Genomic DNA, 19480 nt, shown 5'->3' with positions numbered 1-19480 from the left:
GAACGTTCCCAGAGTTGGATCCATCCCAGCTCCAGCCACGGGGCAGTGCTTATCACTGACTGCTTGAATTGCAAAGAAAGAGAGATTTTTGTTTCATTTTAAAATAATCAGTGTGTTCTTCTACATTATAAAACTCCCCAAATTCTAATATAAATTCTAAAAGATCAGCAGCAGCCCCATAGCCTGGGCTGTGTGGGAGAACATCCCCAGAGTTGGATCCATCCCAGCTCCAGCCACAGGGCAGCTCTCATCACTGACCACTTGAATTGCAAAGGGAAGGGAGATTTTTGTTTCATTTTAAAATAATCAATGTGTTCTTCTACATTATAAAACTCCCCAAATTCTAATATAAATTCTAAAAGATCAGCAGCAGCCCCACAGCCTGGGCTGTGTGAGGAGAACATTCCCAGAGTTGGATCCATCCTAACTCCAGCCACGGGGCAGCTCTCATCACTGACCACTTGAATTGCAAAGAAAGAGAGATTTTTGTTTCGTTTTAAAATAATCAATGTGTTCTTCTACATTATAAAACTCCCCAAATTCTAATATAAATTTTAAATGATCAGCAGCCCCACAGCCTGGGCTGTGTGAGAACATTCCCAGAGTTGGATCCATCCCAGCTCCAGCCACGGGGCAGCTCTCATCACTGACTGCTTGAATTGCAAAGAAAGGGAGATTCTGATTTTTGTTTAATTTCCAAGAAATCACTGTGATCTTCTACATTAAAGAACTCACCTACATGTTGAATATTTGGCTGTATGATATCCACAACGCCTGCTGCCACTGCAGGGAGGGTTTAGTACAACCCTTGAGGCCAAGTTACACCAGGTGTACGAGCGAGGAGTTGTAAAATTCCCCATCTCCAGGGCCTCAAAGCCATCATTCCCCTCAGCCTCCTGATCCGACACCATATTCCCTTCTCCAGTCTGAAGCCCAATTAAAAAATAACAGCCTTCTAATTTTAGGAATTTCTGAAAAGCACAAAGTGTCTCATTCTCCTCCAGTAAATCTATTTATTTCCTTCATGGCCAGGGGCAAAGGAGGTTTGCTGAACCCATTTCCCAGCAAAAGGTCGCTTCCCCCGTGATTCACCGCCGGGTGAGGAAATTCTGTGCCCGGACTGGTAAAATATTCTGGGAAAATAAAAAAAAAAACCAAAAAACAACCTGTGGAGGGCAAAGCACGTCCCTTCTCCATTTTACACAAGATGTGTCAGTGTCCCAAAGGGCTCCTGCTGCTCCTGAGGTGCCTCAGCGCTGCCCATTCCCGGGAAAAGCTCTCCCAGGGCCCCGTCACCCTCCCAGCACTGGGGACATTTGGAGGTTTCTTTTCTTTCTCAAACAATTCTTGGGAGGCCTGAAGAGCGACTGCAAGGTAATGGTTTACTTTGGAACTTCTGCATGGTTATGAAATGAGGAATATTTAAATGATGAGGGATCAATGATTAACAGGGTGGTGTTCGAATGACTCCGTTCCTCACCGAGAGCTGAACTCGGTCCCCAAATTGAATTAAACACAGAACAAAGACATGAAACCCAAATTTGAAGGCTTGAGGAGCTCCTGGTGCACCAAAACAATATTTCAAAATTTATCTCATTAAATAATTCAGTTTTTATTTCCTTTTCTGGGTACGACTATAAGTTAATTGCACAAAATTAATTTTAGCAAAGCGATTTTGGAGAACTGCAAGATCCTAAATGCAAGGATCTGAGATCCTATTTTTTCTACATTTATAAAGACTTTAATTCTGAAAAAATGTGCACAGATTTAAATAAAGTGTAAAAAAAGCAGAGGAAAACCTCTGAAAAATCAGGAATCCTCATGAAATTCTTGAAATCCCTTCTCAACAGCACAGTATTAGTTACTGATGCCCTTTTGGACAAAATTAAATCATTTAATCACCCAGTCATGTGCCACCTGATATCCAAAGGCATAATCTTAAATCTAAAAAGTCTTTAAAATGATTTAATGTAATTAGAGTTGAGTTCCCTGTCCCTGCAAACCTCAGAGATCCCTCGGTGCTGATCCCAGGAGGAAAACTGGGGATGAATTTTGTGGGATCTTAAATTTTCATTTGGGTTCATTCTGATTCTCTGCTGAATTTTTATTGTTTTACAGAGAATTGAAACTGAGAACAAACTCCACAAAATTGCAGTAGCCTTGGAAATCCTAAATTCACTGAAATCATGACATTTCAGTCAAAACCATGATTTCCATTCTAATACTACAACAGATTAAACAATTAAACAATTTTGGATTCACTGAAAAAACACTCTTGGTGCCTGTTTTCAGAACAATTACCTGGTGTTTGTCATTAAACAGATGCACTTTTTTTTTAAAATCAGATCTACAATTTCTATCTGAAAGACAAACTCTAAAACTCTTTTTCCAATAAATAAAACAAAACTCCCCATCTGTTTGAAGCCCCACATGACAGAGATTCAGCAAAGTTGCTCCAGGATTATTTTTAAAATTACACCAAGAACCTGCAGAGCCCGACTCCAAAAACTTCCAGTCCAGTTACAGCAAATCTGAGTTTAAATTTATTAATTTGCTTTTCCAAGAACAACTGTCAACAGTTGCACCTCAAATGGCTTTCACTGGTTGTTAAATATTTTTTGGGAAACTTTAAATCTTTTTAACAGAATCTTTGGAAGTACAGAAAGATTCTTCTCAAAGGCACCAGGATGAAGCACCAAACCCAGAGGAGAAAAAATTGCATTTTCCCTGGGCCAGCTTACAAAAAGTAGGAAGTTGTTTGATATTCCAGCCATCTGCCTTTTTACTAATATTAAAAATATTTATAACTATTTAATCATGATATTTGCACTTCTGAAAGGCACAATTTCATCTTACAAAGTCTTCAGGAGCAGGGGTTGCTCTTGACTGACTGAAATCTCTCAGCCTGTGCTTTGAGAGGTTGGGAACACTCAGGGAATTAAAATTAATTCCAACTCTGCTAAATCCTGAAGTGCAGGTCTCCAGCAAATGCTGCCCCTCAGTGTCATTGCACCAATATCTCACAAAAAATCTGTCATACCATAAGTTAGGATATAAAATTCCCTTTTTATCACAGCACATGTGGATATTTGTTCTCTTGTCCAGAGAGAAATGTTAGAATTCACAAGTGCTTTCCAAAAAAAAGAAGCTGCCACTGTAGACTCGAATTTTGGGAACAAAACTATGGGATTTTTCATGAATGAAAATTTGAAAGTTTATGGAAGTTTCCTATTTATCAGAGGCCTCGAACACCAAGTGATGCTGAATTAGTTGTTTAATAACCCTGAGCTGTTCTTAAACCGATCCTGATGGAATTAAAAATGTGAATGAGCCCCTCAGTGCAGCCAGCCCCGAGTCTGAGCCTGTGAACAACTGGGATCCATCCCCAGTGGGATGCTCAGGAAACTGGGAGCACTGGGGGGGCACAAACACAGGAGTTTATTTAATTTCATTTGATTTTATCACAGAAATCCTGACCTGGAGGGAAACCAGAGCCCCGTGGGGGAACAAAAGGTGCGAACAAGGCTGGACACACCTGGGGAAGGTGATGCAATATTGAGTCACAATATTATCCCCACAAATTATGGATAATCCCTCCAACATCCACAGCCCTCAGCCTGGAAAATCCCTTTCCCTCAGATCCACACACTCGGGGCAAACACCAGATTTGGCTTTTTGGGGCTGAAACAGGCAGAGAAAATCATCCTTTGGGAAAGGGCAGCACAATTCCAAAGGGAGACAAGAGGGAAGAGCTTTGACAAGGAGCAGCAAATCCCCGGGGGCTGGCACTGCCCAAGGCCAGGGATTATCTCCTGCTGCAGAAAAGGGAGGAAGGGCACTGGAGGATCCCACAAAGAAAGGGAATGTGCTGGGATGGGCTCCTCCCTGCCCTTCAGCTCTTTTCTAATCATTTATTTCAATGGCACTACTGACAGCCAGGCCAGAGGGGAAGGCAAAGGCTTTCACCTTCCCAATGTATGGAAAACATCATTAAACAATCCCACCAACACCAATTGTAGGAGATTCCCATTTCTCCATTCCCCTGTGAGAGCACAAGAAAAATCCACCCTGCAGCTCCAAAACAATAAAACATTTAGGAACAGGCACCGAGTTTGGGTATTTTAGTATTTAGGGTATTTTAGTATTTAGGGTATTTTTGTATTTAGGGTATTTTAGTATTTAGGGTATTTTAGCTACCCTCTCCCTCACAAGTTTCACTCCAGCACAGTGGTGTCAACCTCTTTGGAAGTCAGGTATTTTTAAAACCATCGAAAAATAGATTCCAGTGGAAATATTTTTATGCCACTGGCCAATTAGCAAAGCTGGTTAATTTGCATAACGTGTCCCTTGTCTCAACAGGGCACCTTTCTTCCTGTGAGCCCTCTGAGCCTTCAATGGTTAATTTTTTTCCAGACAGTGATCTAAACTGGCTCAAGGTTAGTATTTTAATGAGCTGTCATTTCCTGTGCTGATAAAGATTCTCACAGTATTTAAACCATCCATTTCCCCGAGGCTCCACCACCAGCAGGACCCTGCAGTGACTCAGAGGGGCTCAGCCTGAGCCTGACTCAGCCCTGGGAGCTGGGGCTGCCCTAAAACCTGGGTCAGGCTTAGGGAAACCTGGGGCTGCCCTAAAACCTGGGTCAGGCTTAGGGAAACCTGGGGCTGCCCAAAACCTGGGTTAGGCTTAGGGAAACCTGGGGCTGCCCTAAACCTGGGTTAGGCTTAGGGAAACCTGGGGCTGCCCTAAAACCTGGGTTAGGCTTAGGGAAACCTGGGGCTGCCCTAAACCTGGGTCAGGCTTAGGGAAATCTGGGGCTGCCCTAAACTTGGGTTAGGCTTAGGGAAACCTGGGGCTGCCCTAAACCTGGGTCAGGCTTAGGGAAACCTGGGGCTGCCCTAAAACCTGGGTCAGGCTTAGGGAAATCTGGGGCTGCCCAAAACCTGGGTTAGGCTTAGGGAAACCTGGGGCTGCCCTAAACTTGGGTTAGGCTTAGGGAAACCTCAGGCAGCCCTAAATCTGGGTTAGGCTTAGGGAAACCTGGGGCTACTCAAAACCTGAATCCTGGGAGCTGGGACTGCTCAAAATCTGAATTCTGGGAGCTGGGGCTGCCCAAAACCTGGATTAGGTTTATGGAAACCTGGGTCTGCCCAAAACCTGAATCCTGGGAGCTGAGACATCCCCAAACCTGAATCCCAGGGCTCCCAAGGCTGGACCCAGCTCCCTTTCCAGCCAAACCTGGGCTCCCCAGCCCCTGAGGAGCCCCCAGCTCCCACCACCAGCCTCAGCCCAGCTCTGGAGTTGAGCTGTTTTCTGAGCCCAGAGCTCTGAAGCTGCAGAAAACAAATCTGGTTTATGGTCAGGATCGACAGGAAGGTTTTGGGGTTAAAAGGCTCCTTGGCAGCTTCATTTGCTTTATGAGATGAGGAAAGGAAAGATCTTGGTGCAGGTTACAAAGCTCAAATAATCTGACGTGGTTTCCACCTGAGCCACACTCCAGTGCCCCGGCAGCCCAGGAGGCTCCAGGGCTTTCTTCCTTGGGACATTCTGTTATGTTAAATCAACGCTTTCAAAATTAGCAATTGCAACATCTCTGACCTGCCCGTCCTTAGCTCTGCTCACTGCTGCTCTTTGGAACGAAACTTCTGCTTGCTTTTTAAAGGTTCTTTTTTTTTTAAACTCAATTTAGGGAAAAAGCCCTTGCTTATTCAGAGTTAAATCCTTCAAGCCTTTTGCAAATAAACTCTTCTAATTCTGTTGTGATCCACTGGAAGGCTTTCAACACCAAAGCTCCTCGAATTTCAGCCCCATCTGTGTCCCTTTCAGGGCACTAAAGCCATTTTTGTGTGGAGCTGCTCAGGACACATCCCCCGGGTTTCTGATGTACCTGTGGCAGGAAAGTTGCTGAGTTTTGCTGAGTTTTGAACCATCAGTGGCAAGGGGATTGATTTAACCTTCCAAAATTCCTCCCAGGAGGTTGTGAAGCCTCTCTCTTCCCACCCCAGGACAAGATTTCTCGTTGTCCCTTTATCACTCCTTGCCTTGTGTTCTAAAGAAATAACCTCAACCTGTACTGTAAATTATTTTTGACTAAAAAAACACCCCAACAATCTTTAAGCAAACTTTCCAGTTACCTCAGTCACCATGATCTCATTTGTGCTTTTTTGGTGAAAGGAACACCACGCTCCCTTTACCAGCATCAACTGAGATTAAGTTGTAAGCAAAGAATTATGGCACAAGAAATAGCAGCAAACTGGTTTGTCCAGGCAACACTTCCAGTAGCTGTGACCAAAAACCTGCTTTTCTTTCAGCTGTGCAATCACAGCCCTGCAGAGCTGGGAAGGGTGCAAAGCTGCCCCACAAAAACCACGGGGTTGAGGACACTTCACTGATATTTTTGGGTGGATTTTGCAGAGTTTGTTGGATTCTCAGAGGTAACACCCACGAGAAGGGACTTAAAAATCCAAGCAGCAAAACCTCACTGGCTTCTGCTTTAACTCCACATCAGTTTATTCCCTGAATTAACTGGATAATAACTGAATTAATTAATAATTAACTCAATAGATGAGTTTTTTAGAAGCAGCAAGGCATCAGGGAGGCTGTGGCTGCCTCACCCCTGCAGTGTCCCAGGCCAGGCTGGAGCAGCCTGGGGCAGTGGAGGGTGTGGGTGGGACTGGGTGAGCTTCAGGACCCCTCCCAACCCAAACTATTCTGGATTGGGATTTACAGGCAGGAATTCCCTGCTTTTGCTGTAGGATCCACCCTGGACCTGAGCACCTCCTGCAGGAACAATCCCAGACACTCCAGCCCAGTTCATCACTAACCACAGCCACAGGGAATCTGTGCAGGGTGGGATTTCTCCTTTAAAAAATGTAGATTTTTTTCTTCTTTCTAACCATTTCCCACCATTTTTTTTCTTTCTAACCATTTCTTTCCATCAGCTCAGAGCAGGAACAGCTTGGTAATTCCCAGCCCAGTGAGTTCCAGCACCTCAGCTTGGATTTCCACCTCACACCAACCCCACTTCTCAAACCCACTTCTCTCCCTCATTCCCAACAAGGTTTGTTGCCACCACTCACCCTCTATCCTGTTTTTGTTCTCCAGCTCCCACCAAAAAATTCTACAAAAATTTAAAGTTTTCTGCAAACAGCTTCCTTATTTCCTGCCATGTTTTCTTTTCCATTTCCTTTTTTTATTTAATGAATAGAGAAAGTATTTTATGATCTGTTTGTAATGGAGACCTAGACAAAACTGTAAAATCAAATTAAATGATATTAAGGCAGCAGGCTCAGTGAGGGACCCAGAACAAGGTCTGCACATGAACCAGTTTTGCTTTTTGACTAAAAATCACAAAATTGTCAAGAAAATCTCCCTGGCTTATAAAATCAGATATTCTCAGACTTTATCTCACAACTGAATCTCCTGTCTAGGTTCCATTTATCAGTATATTCATTATTTTCAGCTATTGTGCTCAGATATTTCCTATTGTTTAAGAGCAACAGCCCAGACAAAGAAAGTCTAAAAGTCATTGTGGTGGATAGAATTTGATTAAAATAAAGTTACTGACCATTAAACAGAGCTCTGTTTTAATTCAATAATAGGACTTTTAGAACAAGGTATTGTTTAACATGTTTGAGGCTCCCCTCTAACAGAAATTGATGAGGTAATGCTGGAGACAGCTTGAGAAAAGTCAAGGATACCGGGACATTCCAAAAATCTCACTGTCTCCCAGGAACATTTTTTAACTCTGACATCAACCCTCCAATAAAACCCGAATCCAGCAGAGCTCCTGTGAATGCATTCGAAGTAATTCAATGCAAAATTATCTCCAAGACAGATGAAGTAGGAAAAATCTACCGGGTTTGGCTCAAAGCATCCACAGGAGAGTAAATCCTTGGAAATGTACCTGAGCTTGGGGCAGATCAAACTGTCTGGAGTGACTGATGCTGAGAAAAATTCAGGATGCTTAAAAGAAACCACATTTCTCTCTCTCCCTCCCTTCTTTAAAATAATGTTCAGAGCAACAAATTGATTTTGAGTTTTGGTACAGAGCAGATGCTCGAGCAGAAGATGAGGAATAATAAAACCAGGATTTGTTTCATCTGTGAAATGCCCTGCAAGGTTCTTCTGACTCCTTTTCTTTGCACAGCATCACTGCTAGGAGTTCTGTTTCAAAAGGAATTATTTCCAGACATTCCTCCCCTGAAACTTTTCTTGAGGAGTGCGGCTTTTATGTGAAAATTACACTTTGGGCAGCCAAATATCCATTTACCCCAGAGAAGAAACCTTGGAAAAGCAGGAACACCTTAAAATTTATTTTATGGATTTATCTTAGGTTGGATTAATTTTAGTTTAACAAACCCAAAGCAAACCTTCTCAAAATCAGGACACTTTATCCATTCCTACCAAATTGAACAGAATGGGGATCAAGCTCCACACACCAAATTTCTCTTTCTGATGTTTTATGAGTGATGTGATGTTGTAAATGAATAAGGTACTTCCAGTTAAGGAGGATGTTTATTGTCAAGCTGGAATACTGCATAAAATAGCAGGTTTTTAATATGGGATCACAGAATTCTATGATTTTTTTTCTATAAATATAATTTTCTATAAACATTCTCATTTTTTTGCCACAGGATCCCACTACCCCAGTGCAGAAAATCCAGGGCAAACATCCCCTCTGCAGCTATAAATGCAGGGATCTGTGAGTGGAAGAGCTGAATCTGCTCTGGGGTGAAGTTTCAGCAAAATCCTGCAAGGACCGGGGGAAGGAGCTGCAAAAATGAGACCTAAACCCTGCGTGGGGCAGAGCCTGGAACAAAGCACAACCTCAGCACATCTGAGCTGCCTCCTCCAGTATTTTTCCACTTAATGGGTGCAGGTATTAATTAGCGAGCTGGGGAATTACTCACCCGATGAGGGCCACCATCTGCTCCACGATGTGTTTGCTGAAGGTGATGATAACGAAGAGTTTCTGTGGGGAGGAAAGAGCAGTCACAGAGAGCCTGGAGCACAAAGGGGACCCTTGGTGCTCCTTCCCAAGCAGCTCCTACCCGGCTTTCCCTCCTCTCCTCTTTGTTTTTCAACCTTTTCCTCAGAAAAGAGGCAGGAGGAAAAAAAAGCTCTTCGTTTTCTGCCTGTTTTCTCAGAGTTTGTGTTTTTGCAGCCCGGTGCTGCCCATTCCATCCTCCCCAAACTCCCATTCCCAGAAGCTCAAGGTCACTTTGCTCCGTCAACAATGTCTGAATGGAAAAACAGCCCCTCACACAACGTGGCCTTCCAGATCACAGAGGGGAAAAATAAAGTGCTTTAGTCCCCTGGTTCAGGCAGAAACAGCAAAAAAATGCTCAGAGAAGGACAAAGAAAGAGCCTTTGGGCACCTGTGAGGCTGTGATAAAACACAATAATCACAGTCCCTAATCCAAAATGCATCCAGAGGCTCTTCATAAAAACAACTTATCAGAGTAATATTAAATATGAAAATCTAACCTGGTAAGTTTTACCCCTAAATAAAAATCAAACCCGTACCCATGAAGCTGTAATTCCAAATATAATATTTAATCACATTAACAGATATTAAATATATTAAAAGACAAACTCCAAATACAATTTCAGCCTCACAGGAAAAAAGTCCATGATTTATCTGATATAATTTTACAAAACAGAGTAACTCTTGATTTCCAACTAACCACGAAACCATTAACACTAGTTGTTGTTCTTATGCAAATCAGAATGAAAAAATGAAATTAAATGGACATAATTTCAGTCAGGAGCTAATATAAAAGGAGTGCTGGGATGGCCACTGCACCAGCCACTCACTTCCTGTCTGAGCATTGCATTAAAAGCCTTTTCCATGACTCTCACATTTCCTAAATTCCAAGTCCAGCCAGATCACTCCAAAAAATCAATGCTATTGCACAAGGGTGTGCTTGAAAAGGAGAATTCTAAAAGCTGAGCCTATTACAAAATCAGATGATTTACCAACTGTACAAGGCACTGGGAAATGTTTTTTCACTTACATGGGATCCGAGTGTGGAGCACTATAAATTACACAGCAAACACTGTGGTAGCTGAACAAGGCAATTAAAATAATAAAAGGAATATTGATCTAATATTATTTCCCTTTTCTGTGTTGCCAGAACACATTTTAGCAACACACGGATTTAAAAGCACAAGAAAATTAAGATAATACAAAAATAAGTGTGGAGAAAAAAATGTTCTATCCCAAGAAATGGCAGAATTTCCAAATCTATTTATTGTTTTCTGTTTAAGCACCATTTAAAACACGATGGGAAGAAAAAAACCTGGTGTTTAGGACAAAATAAAGACTTTAAAGCAGCTTGATGAGGCTGTAACACGAATTATTTTGTACTAAAAGCTTCTGCTATTTTGATGGGAGTCACAGCAGAGATTTCCAAACAACAGGCACTGCAAAAACCCAAACTCAGCTGAAAACATCCCAAACAGAGCGACGTAGTTCATGCTGCAGCCCTGACCACACCAGAGAACCCTCCAGGGAACCCAAACTCCATCTCTCCTCGGACCAGGGTGACGCATTTACGAGCAGAATTCAACATTTTGTGAAAACAACTGGATTGTCAAACTCAGCACATCTGGCACGGCCCTGAGCGAGCAGGAAAAACCAGAGGCAGGTCCTCTCCAGGCACCTGGGACACCAAAAATTCGCTGCCCCAGCCCCAAAACTGCGGCAAATCCGCCCAAACCGGGCTGGCCCAGCCCCGCAGGGCTCACTGGGGTTTCTCACCGAGCTAAAAAGGGCATTTCAAAGTGCAAACGAGGGTTTGTTACCAAAAAAGCGAGTTGAGTGGAGCCCTGGCAGTCTGGTAAAGGCCATAGGTAAATGCCTTGGCTAACCACCAATTTCCTGAGCGGGTCAGCAGCTATAAATTACTCACTTGCCTCAGTCTGGAGGAGCCCAGCAGCTCCTTTATTGTAAATCCCTCGCACCAAATTAATTTCCATTACTTCAGGTCAGCAAGGAGAGCCCAGGATTCGCTCCCAAGGAACACAGTGGAACAGGCAGGGAAGGAATCAAAGGTTTCAGCCCCTCCAGCCCCGAGGGAGGGGCAGCACTTGCCTGGATGTGCATTTTAATCACGGCTTTTCCAATCAGGGTTGCACCGAAGAAGGTCCAGAAGGGAACCAGAAAGTGGCCACAAGTTATCCCAGCCAGGTCAAACAGGGGGTTTGGGATCTGTGGGGTGAAAGGGAAAGAGGTTCATTAATTGCAGCTCACATTGGATGGACAGGAACATGACAGACTCTGAAATTTAGGAAAGTGAACAGTTTCCCCTTCTCCAACTTGATCCAGAACTCTCGTGTCTTAATAATTACAAAAATGTTCATGTTGCACCACATAACTTAAGTCTCTGGGATTCAGCTAGACAATGTCCCAGACAATTCCATTCTCATGGTCCCTCCTTACCCCTGGATCCTGAAAAAAGCTAATGAAAAGTTTTCCATGTGAAATGCACAGAAACCACAGCAAAGCCATTTTGAGTGATTTATCAAATTCTCTCTCTGACAAGTACATCACTCTTGGAAGTCAGAGTTCCGACTGATCCCCAGTGATTTCCAGCTGAGAACCTACATTAAAAACTGGCATTTATAGTCATATGTATCCAGTTTAAAAGCACTGATTAGATTTTATTAAGCATATGCATTTCATTTAAAATTAAAAGAATTTTTTATTATTATTAAACTGCTGGCCTGACTTTCGGTATTGTGATACTATCTGTAAAATATTTTTGAAACGAAACCAAGAAAGTGTCTGAATTCCAACCTTTCCCTCTCAGCCTGGAGCATGGGGGCAGTGTGTGAGCAGGGGCAGTGTGGCACTGAGGTGACAAACTGCAGCACTGCTGGTGCTTTGTGACTTAAAGAAACAAATGAAGAGTGGGAAGGAATAAAGAAAAAATAAAGGACACTGCCACCATGGCTGCAATCTGTGAGAAAGGGTTGGACTGGGCTGATAAATTCAGATTTATGAGCGGCCACAGCAGCACCTGCAGAGGCAGAAATGTGAAGCAGGCTCTGAGCACGGCCCGGAACGGTGCCTGGGCACAGGAGCTGGTCAATGATTGACTCCTCAGCATTCTGCTCCTGGGAGCCAGGCCTGCCCCAGCTCTCCAGGCTGTTCTTGCCTGGTTGCTCTGGGGTTTTTTTTTGTTGTTGGTTCACAGAATGTTTTATCCCTGCAGCGAGTTTGGGGCAGGGGTGCTGTGGGTGCTCTGAGCATGGGCAGGAGTCACTCAGCACGTCCCCATGGGGGTGTCTGAGCAGGCAGCAAGGTTTTCTCTGGGCTTGTTCCTGAAAGTTGCCCAAAAACAGCCCACAAAGACGAGAGGGCAAATTCTCACAAGTCACAGTGAGGAACTTCAGGGCTGATTCTTGCTTTGTTCTTTCCCCAGAGCTGCCTTTATATAGAAATAAACTCCAGACAATCCTGACTTCCTTATTGCCACTAAACAACATGACAGGCAGTTGACTTCACTGGATAAACTTGCAGAATTTTAATTGCCATTTGATGGTGTTTTTATGCAGCATTTAGAAGCCACCCCTTGAGAGACAAGGACCCACAGCTGGGACAGACATTACCACTTCACCAGCAAGTAAAAAACACATCAAACAAAACTCTGCCTAAAACCCAGAAGGAAGGTCCCAGTTACAAGGGAGGCAAGCAGAGGAGACTCCTGGTAGAGCACAGAGAAGCAGAGGGAAGCCCTGAGTCAAAGCCCTGGGCTGGTGGGGGCAGCCTCCCTTCCCCTTCCTCACCCAGGGGTGTCACACAAAGGGACAGCTCTGCATTCCTGCTTTTCCAACACCTCTGGGACCTTCCAGCTCTCCCTTCCTGCTGCAGCTCTTGTGTGAGCACATTCACAACCCCAGGGGTGCCCTGGTGCATCCCCAGCCCTCCCCCAGCCCAGCTGCAGCTCAGGGCCCCAGCAAAGCAGCAGAAGTGGGGGAGAAGTTAAGCAAATGTTTAAATATTACTAAGCAGGAACTCGGGGGTGTTTACAGCCACCTCTGGTGTTTACCAACTCCTTCCTCCTGCTCTCCATTCCTCCACCTTGCCCAGCCACTCACCCCTGCCACCTCCAAGCTGTGGTGGTGACAGGGACAGGGAAGAGCTGGGGCAGGGACGTGTCCCAGGCCTGGGTCAGAGCAGGTCCCTGCCTGGGAGGATTTAAGGAGCAGCTTTCAGGCTGCAACTTCACTCCAAACATTTCAAAGGATTAGTGAGCAGAGCTTTATGTCAGCAACTCTGATCAGATGAATTCTAACACAGGTTACCCACATTTGAGTAAGCAGTTGTCTGTGTCTTCCTTACAGTTTAGGGAACCAAGAGATGCTGGGCAAGTGTGGAGTGAAAGGCTCAGCAGCTGGGTAAGGCTGTGGTTATTCCAGAAAAATGGGATTGGGGAGGGTCCCACACTCCCCCCCTCCCTGCAATCACATCCCAGTTTTGTGTGTGGGATGAAGAACAAGGCACACCATTCCTACCAGTTCCAGAGAGAGATTTAAAGCTCCAATTTCATTTTTTTATTCTGAAAGAAGAGCATTATCCTACTCAAAAATTAAAATAGCATCACTGGCGATGCTCCTTTCACCTCTTGATTAAAAAATCCATGAGCAGTTTGTAGCTCCACAGCCACAAGTGAAATTTGCTTCCTTTTTCTGCCCTCTCTGGTTGCTAATGCCCAAAGAGCAGATTTGGGAGGATTGGAATGGATGGACGCCCTAACCAGGATTCCTGCAGGTGATTTTCCACTCTCCAGTCCAGGCACACCTCTGGATCTGAGGATGTCCAGAATGCCAAATAAAATACATCAACACCTAAAGAAATCGTGACACAATTCCAGCAGATTTGGTTTCCCTGAGCACCACAGAAATAAAATAAATAAATAAAATATAAAATGTAAATAAACTGTAAATAAAAATGAAGTTTGTGCCCACAAACCCCCCTGCTCCAGGGAAAAACTCACCGAGGCACAGGCCAGGATCCCAAAGAACCCAACCCTCTGCACCAGGTTCTGCACAGCCAGCTTGGCCCGGGAAGCAAAGTCCTGCAAACAGGAAAACAAAATTATTCATGAGGAAAAGAACAGAACAGAGCTCAGAACGTGTGTGATTTCCAGGATTTCCTAGCTAGGAACTGGGAGGAATTTTAAACCAGAAAGGGCAGTGTGGAACTCTGGGTTTGGAGGGACAATCGTGGTGCTGGGGTGGAAATCTGAGCCCCCACACGCACTGGGTTTTGTTTTTCCAAACCCTGCAGTGGCACTAAGCTCCCACTGCTGTGGAAACACATTTTCCATCTTTATTTCCCCGTATTTGTGGAATTCCAGTGCTGCCTATACCTTATTCCTTAAACAGGCAGAGGGAATTCATTCCTGCAATGCCATTTCCAGGGGTAAAAAGGAACTTTCTGAGAATAGAAGGAGCACAATAATCCCATTTTATCCTTAGATCTGCTCTCCCAAACCCAGGATCTCAATCAAAACAGTCAATTCCAGGCACTGCCTATGACAGACTTGTAAAATTCATTAAAATCCAGAAAATTCAGCCTAAATTACTCTAAAAGCAGGGAAGGTGTGGCTGGAGCTGTTCTGTACAAAGCTGCCTCCCTTTAATTTGTGATCACTCCTTACTCCTGAGCCTCAAAATCTGCCAAACACCCAGGAAAGCCCTTAAAAACCAAAAATAAAGATTCTCACATAAGTTTGCTTTGAATGTGAGAAGGGAATTTACAGGAGATAAAATTCTTTTGAAGGAAAACTGTCCAGAAAAATAAAAGCAAGGTCAGTGCTCCCTACTCAGGCTTGGTCACACCAGTTCCAGAAAGCAGGGAATCCTTGGGAATAGCAAATATTCAAAAATAATTACCCATCCCTTTTTGAAAACCTACAAATAAGCAATAAAATTCTGATTTTCCAGAAGCAATGCAATAAATTACACAAGGAAATGACTTTAATCAGTAATTAATGATATTCTAAATTCCACCCTTTACTATTGAATTGTAGAATTTAGAATATCATTAATTATTGATTAAAGTAACTGCAGGGTAATCCAGAAAAATTACATTTATGCAATTTTAACTTTGTTACAATTCTGTTGAAACCCTAAATACTGCACACCAAAGAAGGAAAACTACAAATATTTTATGATGTTCTTGCAGATTATTTACATTTGGAGCTGTAGAATTGACAAAATTTTCTGTGGCAGATTAAAAAATAACTGATCTGTGATGAGACCATTTGCTTCTTTTTACACCCCTTTTTCAAGTACTAACTTTTCTCCATTACTGTGCTTTTAAACAGTTAAAGTTTCAATTTAAAAGTAATAAAAAAAAATCCAAAAAACAATTATTACTCAAGTCAGAATAATTCTATTTATTTATTTAATGCCTGGGAAAATAACTCAAATTAAAACTGAAAGAAAAATGCCAAAGAAATGAGATTTCCTAAATCTTCCAGTGGGACATTTTTAACCACAGGGGAATATGAAAACTTCTAGAATATCCTATAAAGGTGAATTTCCACATTTGACCAGGAGTTCCACCTTGGGCTCATGATTATAAAATAGAAGAGATCAAACATTCACTCTTTTAATGAAAATTTTCCCTGATATTTTCCCACTGAACACGAGGGATTAAACCTGCTCCCAGCGAGGCTGACACCAAACCCTTGAGCTTATTCTGATAGGAAACTATCTGGAAAATAAAACTAATTTTTAATTTTTTTTTCATTAAAAGAGCGAATTGTGACACAAATTGTTATAAACAAAACATGACAATTTACTGACGACCAAGCCCAAAAATCTTGCGACATCCAGAGCAGTTCCTGCTCCAAGCCCAATTCCCTCGTGGTTATTTCCGAGGAAAAAGAACCCAAAAAGGGGATCCCAGCTCCAGGGGGACCTTCAGCATTTGGGGTGGGGTGGAGGGAATTAAATACCCAAAAAAAGGATTTCCCCAAAAATCAACAGCTCTCCCAACTCCCCAGCCAAACAGAGTAAAAGATAATGGGAGAATAAATGAAAATTTATTTTAGTAAGTGAAAATTTAATTTAACAAGTGAAAATCAGTCCTTAAGATTTCTTTACAAATTAATTTAATACCAAATCAATTTAATAAAAAAGTGCTAAACCAGATTTTGTCCCTGGGAAAGGTGTCCTGGAGGAGTTCCCTCCTCAGGGATTTCTGGAGCACAGCTCAGTGTGGCCAGGCCATTTTCAGTTCCTATTTTCTCCCCCATTTCCCAAAGCTCACAGGGCTGGAGCAATATTTTCATTTTTATAAGGCAATAAATATTTTTTCCTCGCAGTTCCATAAATCTGATGGCGAAGTATCTTTAAAATAAAACACTCCAAGACAATTATTCCAATGGCTCCATGATTTATTTGCATGGAAGTTGTTTCTATTCTGATTTTAATTTATTCCCCCATTATCTTTTACTGTGTTGCTAATGCACTGCTGTATCCATTTTCACAAGCTGGAATTGGAAATAAACTCTAGCAAATGACCTATAAACTAATATTTGCAGCACAGCTGCTTTAATAAAATATATTATGATAATTATGTATAAATTGAGTGTATTAACTTAGGGTAAAGCACAGTGCACCATTTTAAACCAAATTTCTTAAAAAGAATCAGCTTCCCTCACCCACATTTCTCAACTACAAAATTCAAGGCTGCCTTGAAACTCATATTTGCCCTCCAGCTACAAACATATAAAACATTAAAAAGCTAATAATGAAGGTCTTTAAAAAAAGTTTAACAAGTTTGTCTCAAAAAAACCCCAAACCAAGAGCAATGTTGGAGCAGATTTTCTCACCTTATTAATTCATAGCTTTATTTTTTAAAGTTATTACTCAGCTTGTTTCTTTGTTAAATTTCAGTTTTACATGGTCTAGCACAAAGTACTCGATGGAAAGCAAAATTTTAAATTCCAAACATTTCACTCAAGAACTTGTCATTTGTCTTCCTTTTTTCCAAATTTTCTAAATAAGCCAAAAAACAAATTAAAGAATTTTTTGTACCTATTTTCTATGATCTAATGTAATCACAGATATGAATAATTTGCAGGGTATTAAATCTACCAGGGCTGCAACAAAACTATGAATTCCAGCCTCAACATTTACTCTGTGAAAACAAGTTCAGAACTATTCTCTTAGGTTCCTTCCTTAAATTTTGTTTGACAAATCTTTGTGACATCTGCAACAATAAAAAAGCCTTGAAAGTTTCATTTCTCCGAGAATACAATCCCCAGTTTCACAACTTTTACCTATTTCACAACAGAACTTTTTTCTTTTCTAAAGCCCACACGGGGAACAATCTTCTATTTTTTTAAGCATTTGAAATGAAAGAAAACAACTTTCATAATTTACTGCTTTAAAAAATAATATTTTATATATATGAAAAGAGACAAAATTCAGCTACTTACAGGCAAACCATTTTCCCCCCAAATTAAAGTTTCTAGACTGGAGTGGCCTCTCAGCTAATTGTGATTCATTCTTTATAACATTTCAGGATGCTTTAGCTCACTGTGTCCCTTTCAAAGATGATTTATTTTTTGGGGTTTGGAAATAGATTTCCTGTGAGTGCCCCAGTGCAGGCAGAGGAAGGTTAAATGATTAAACATGACTTCATTGGGTTAATCATCAGATCCCAAGAACTGGGCTGGAACAAGAGCACGGAAAGGTCAGGGATGATTCCCCAGCTGGCAGCTCGGGGTGGGAGAATTGTCCTGGATCTGCTCAGCCTCAGGAAAAGGGAATTTTTCATCATTTGGTTGACCCCAGTGGCTCCATGGGATAAAAAACCCTCCTGAATTTCCACTCCTAAAGGGATGGTAAAGAGAATTTCCATGTTCTGCCACGGTGTTCCTCATTTAAATAGGCCCTGTGTAAATATGGACCTTTCATCCCTGGAAAAGGGACAAAGAATTCCCTCTTTCTCCTTCCTGAAAGAGGGAATGGACCACCTTGTCTAAATTACAAAGTTTTACCCCATCCCTCTGTTTCATTTGGTTTCCATTTATAATTTAATCTCTCTCTTCTTTCTCCTCTCACTGTAAAGTTGGTGAGCTCTGAATGTGAGGGAAGAACAAGCACCTCACCAGATTTAACTAACAAACTCAAGGAAAAAAATGTAATTTTAATAAATATTTTTTCCTCTTTCCCCTCTGTAACAGAACAATCACAATGAATTATTCCCACTGAAATTGTGAAGCCTCTTTTTTCTTACTCTGCAAGTGCACAGCAGCTCGATTGATGCACAGGAGTAGCTGGAGGTATCCAAGGAGCTCTGCATAATCAGAGTTGGACTGAATCCCACAGAAAAAACCTGCAGCACTTCCCCAGCTCTGCTCTCTGCTCTGCACAGATTATGCAATGTGACAGTTCATTTTGGAATAGTTGCAATCAGATTTTAGGAGCACTGAGAAACCAACGGCTCCTGCCACATCCCAGCTCAAGCTCTGAAAAACAAGATCCAGATCCAGATTCCAGGGATTTGAGGCCTGGAAAAATCTCTCCTCTCTCCCATTTATTTTCTGCTGTAGATACCTCAAACACTTTACAAATACATTGGTAAAATTGGCAGATTTAACACAAAGATGGAGTAAATTCCACCCCAAGTTCATGGTGCCCATTCCCTGCTCATGAGGTCACACAGGGAGTCAGGGATGTGTTAATTCCATGGATATTCCTCTCCTGGCAGATGGTGGCCTGGAGAAGTTAAAGATTTTTCTAGAAAGGGGTACACAGGATTTGTGACTCTGACAGGAAACAGGAGCATGAGTTAAAAAAAATTAAAGGACAGAGAGAGAGATCTGAATGTGCTACACCTCCCTGGTTCTCCAGGAGAACTCTGGAGCAGCTGGGAGAGGGAAGTTCATCCTCCTGCAGATTTGTCCCTTGAGTATGAGTGGACAATCCCTCAAGATTTCAGCATTATTTCTATTATTGTTATGATAAAAAAGTGTAATTATCCAGATGATCATCTGAAGTGGAGAACATTTTCCCCCCATAGACTGAAGACTGAGTATGAAGCTACCATTTAGATCACCAAAATTATAGAGTCCTTAACATTTCAAGAGCTGCCTACAAAGACAGTGCCCCTCTTTATGTAAAAATCCCAGTTATGTTAAAAATGAGCTGCACAGTGTTTTGTTTCTTCTGCCTTTCTGTTACAACACAATGGAATCAAACACAACTTATGGGAGAATGACCATTTGTGGTCAGGCAGTGGATTCCAGGATTTCAGAGGACTGGGAGGAATTGTTAACTCCTCGGAATAAAGCATTGAGTGCAGGGGAGCAGCTGCAAAGAACTCAGAGAGGCACCTAAAGCTGGGGGCTCACAACACGTCCCTGCAAATGGTTCAGCACTCACTGACCAAAAACCACTGCTCAACCCTCCCCAAAATATCAAAAGCAACAAATGCCATGAGTAAAT

The 19480-nt window shown here is 42.3% G+C and overlaps 1 protein-coding gene across 5 annotated transcripts in view; it reads right to left on the bottom strand.

Moving 5' to 3' along the window:
* Positions 1 to 19480, bottom strand: part of VMP1 (vacuole membrane protein 1) — a 60252-nt gene that overhangs the window by 2932 nt on the left and 37840 nt on the right. For 4 of the 5 annotated variants that reach the window (XM_063402826.1, XM_063402827.1, XM_063402828.1 and 1 more), the window contains 3 exons: positions 14008 to 14088; positions 11100 to 11216; positions 8914 to 8975 (listed from right to left, as the gene is read on the bottom strand). In XM_063402826.1, coding sequence (XP_063258896.1) covers positions 8914 to 8975; positions 11100 to 11216; positions 14008 to 14088 — 260 coding nt within the window. Of the gene's footprint in view, positions 1 to 8644; positions 8814 to 8913; positions 8976 to 11099; positions 11217 to 14007; positions 14089 to 19480 lie in introns of those variants that run through there. The other variant, XM_063402830.1, reaches the window with a different exon arrangement.

Source organism: Prinia subflava, chromosome 8, assembly GCF_021018805.1.
Source record: "Prinia subflava isolate CZ2003 ecotype Zambia chromosome 8, Cam_Psub_1.2, whole genome shotgun sequence".
Taxonomy (NCBI): Eukaryota; Metazoa; Chordata; class Aves; order Passeriformes; family Cisticolidae; genus Prinia; species Prinia subflava.
The sequence above is the reverse complement of the archived record's forward strand: the minus strand, read 5'-3'. Positions and strand labels throughout refer to the sequence as shown.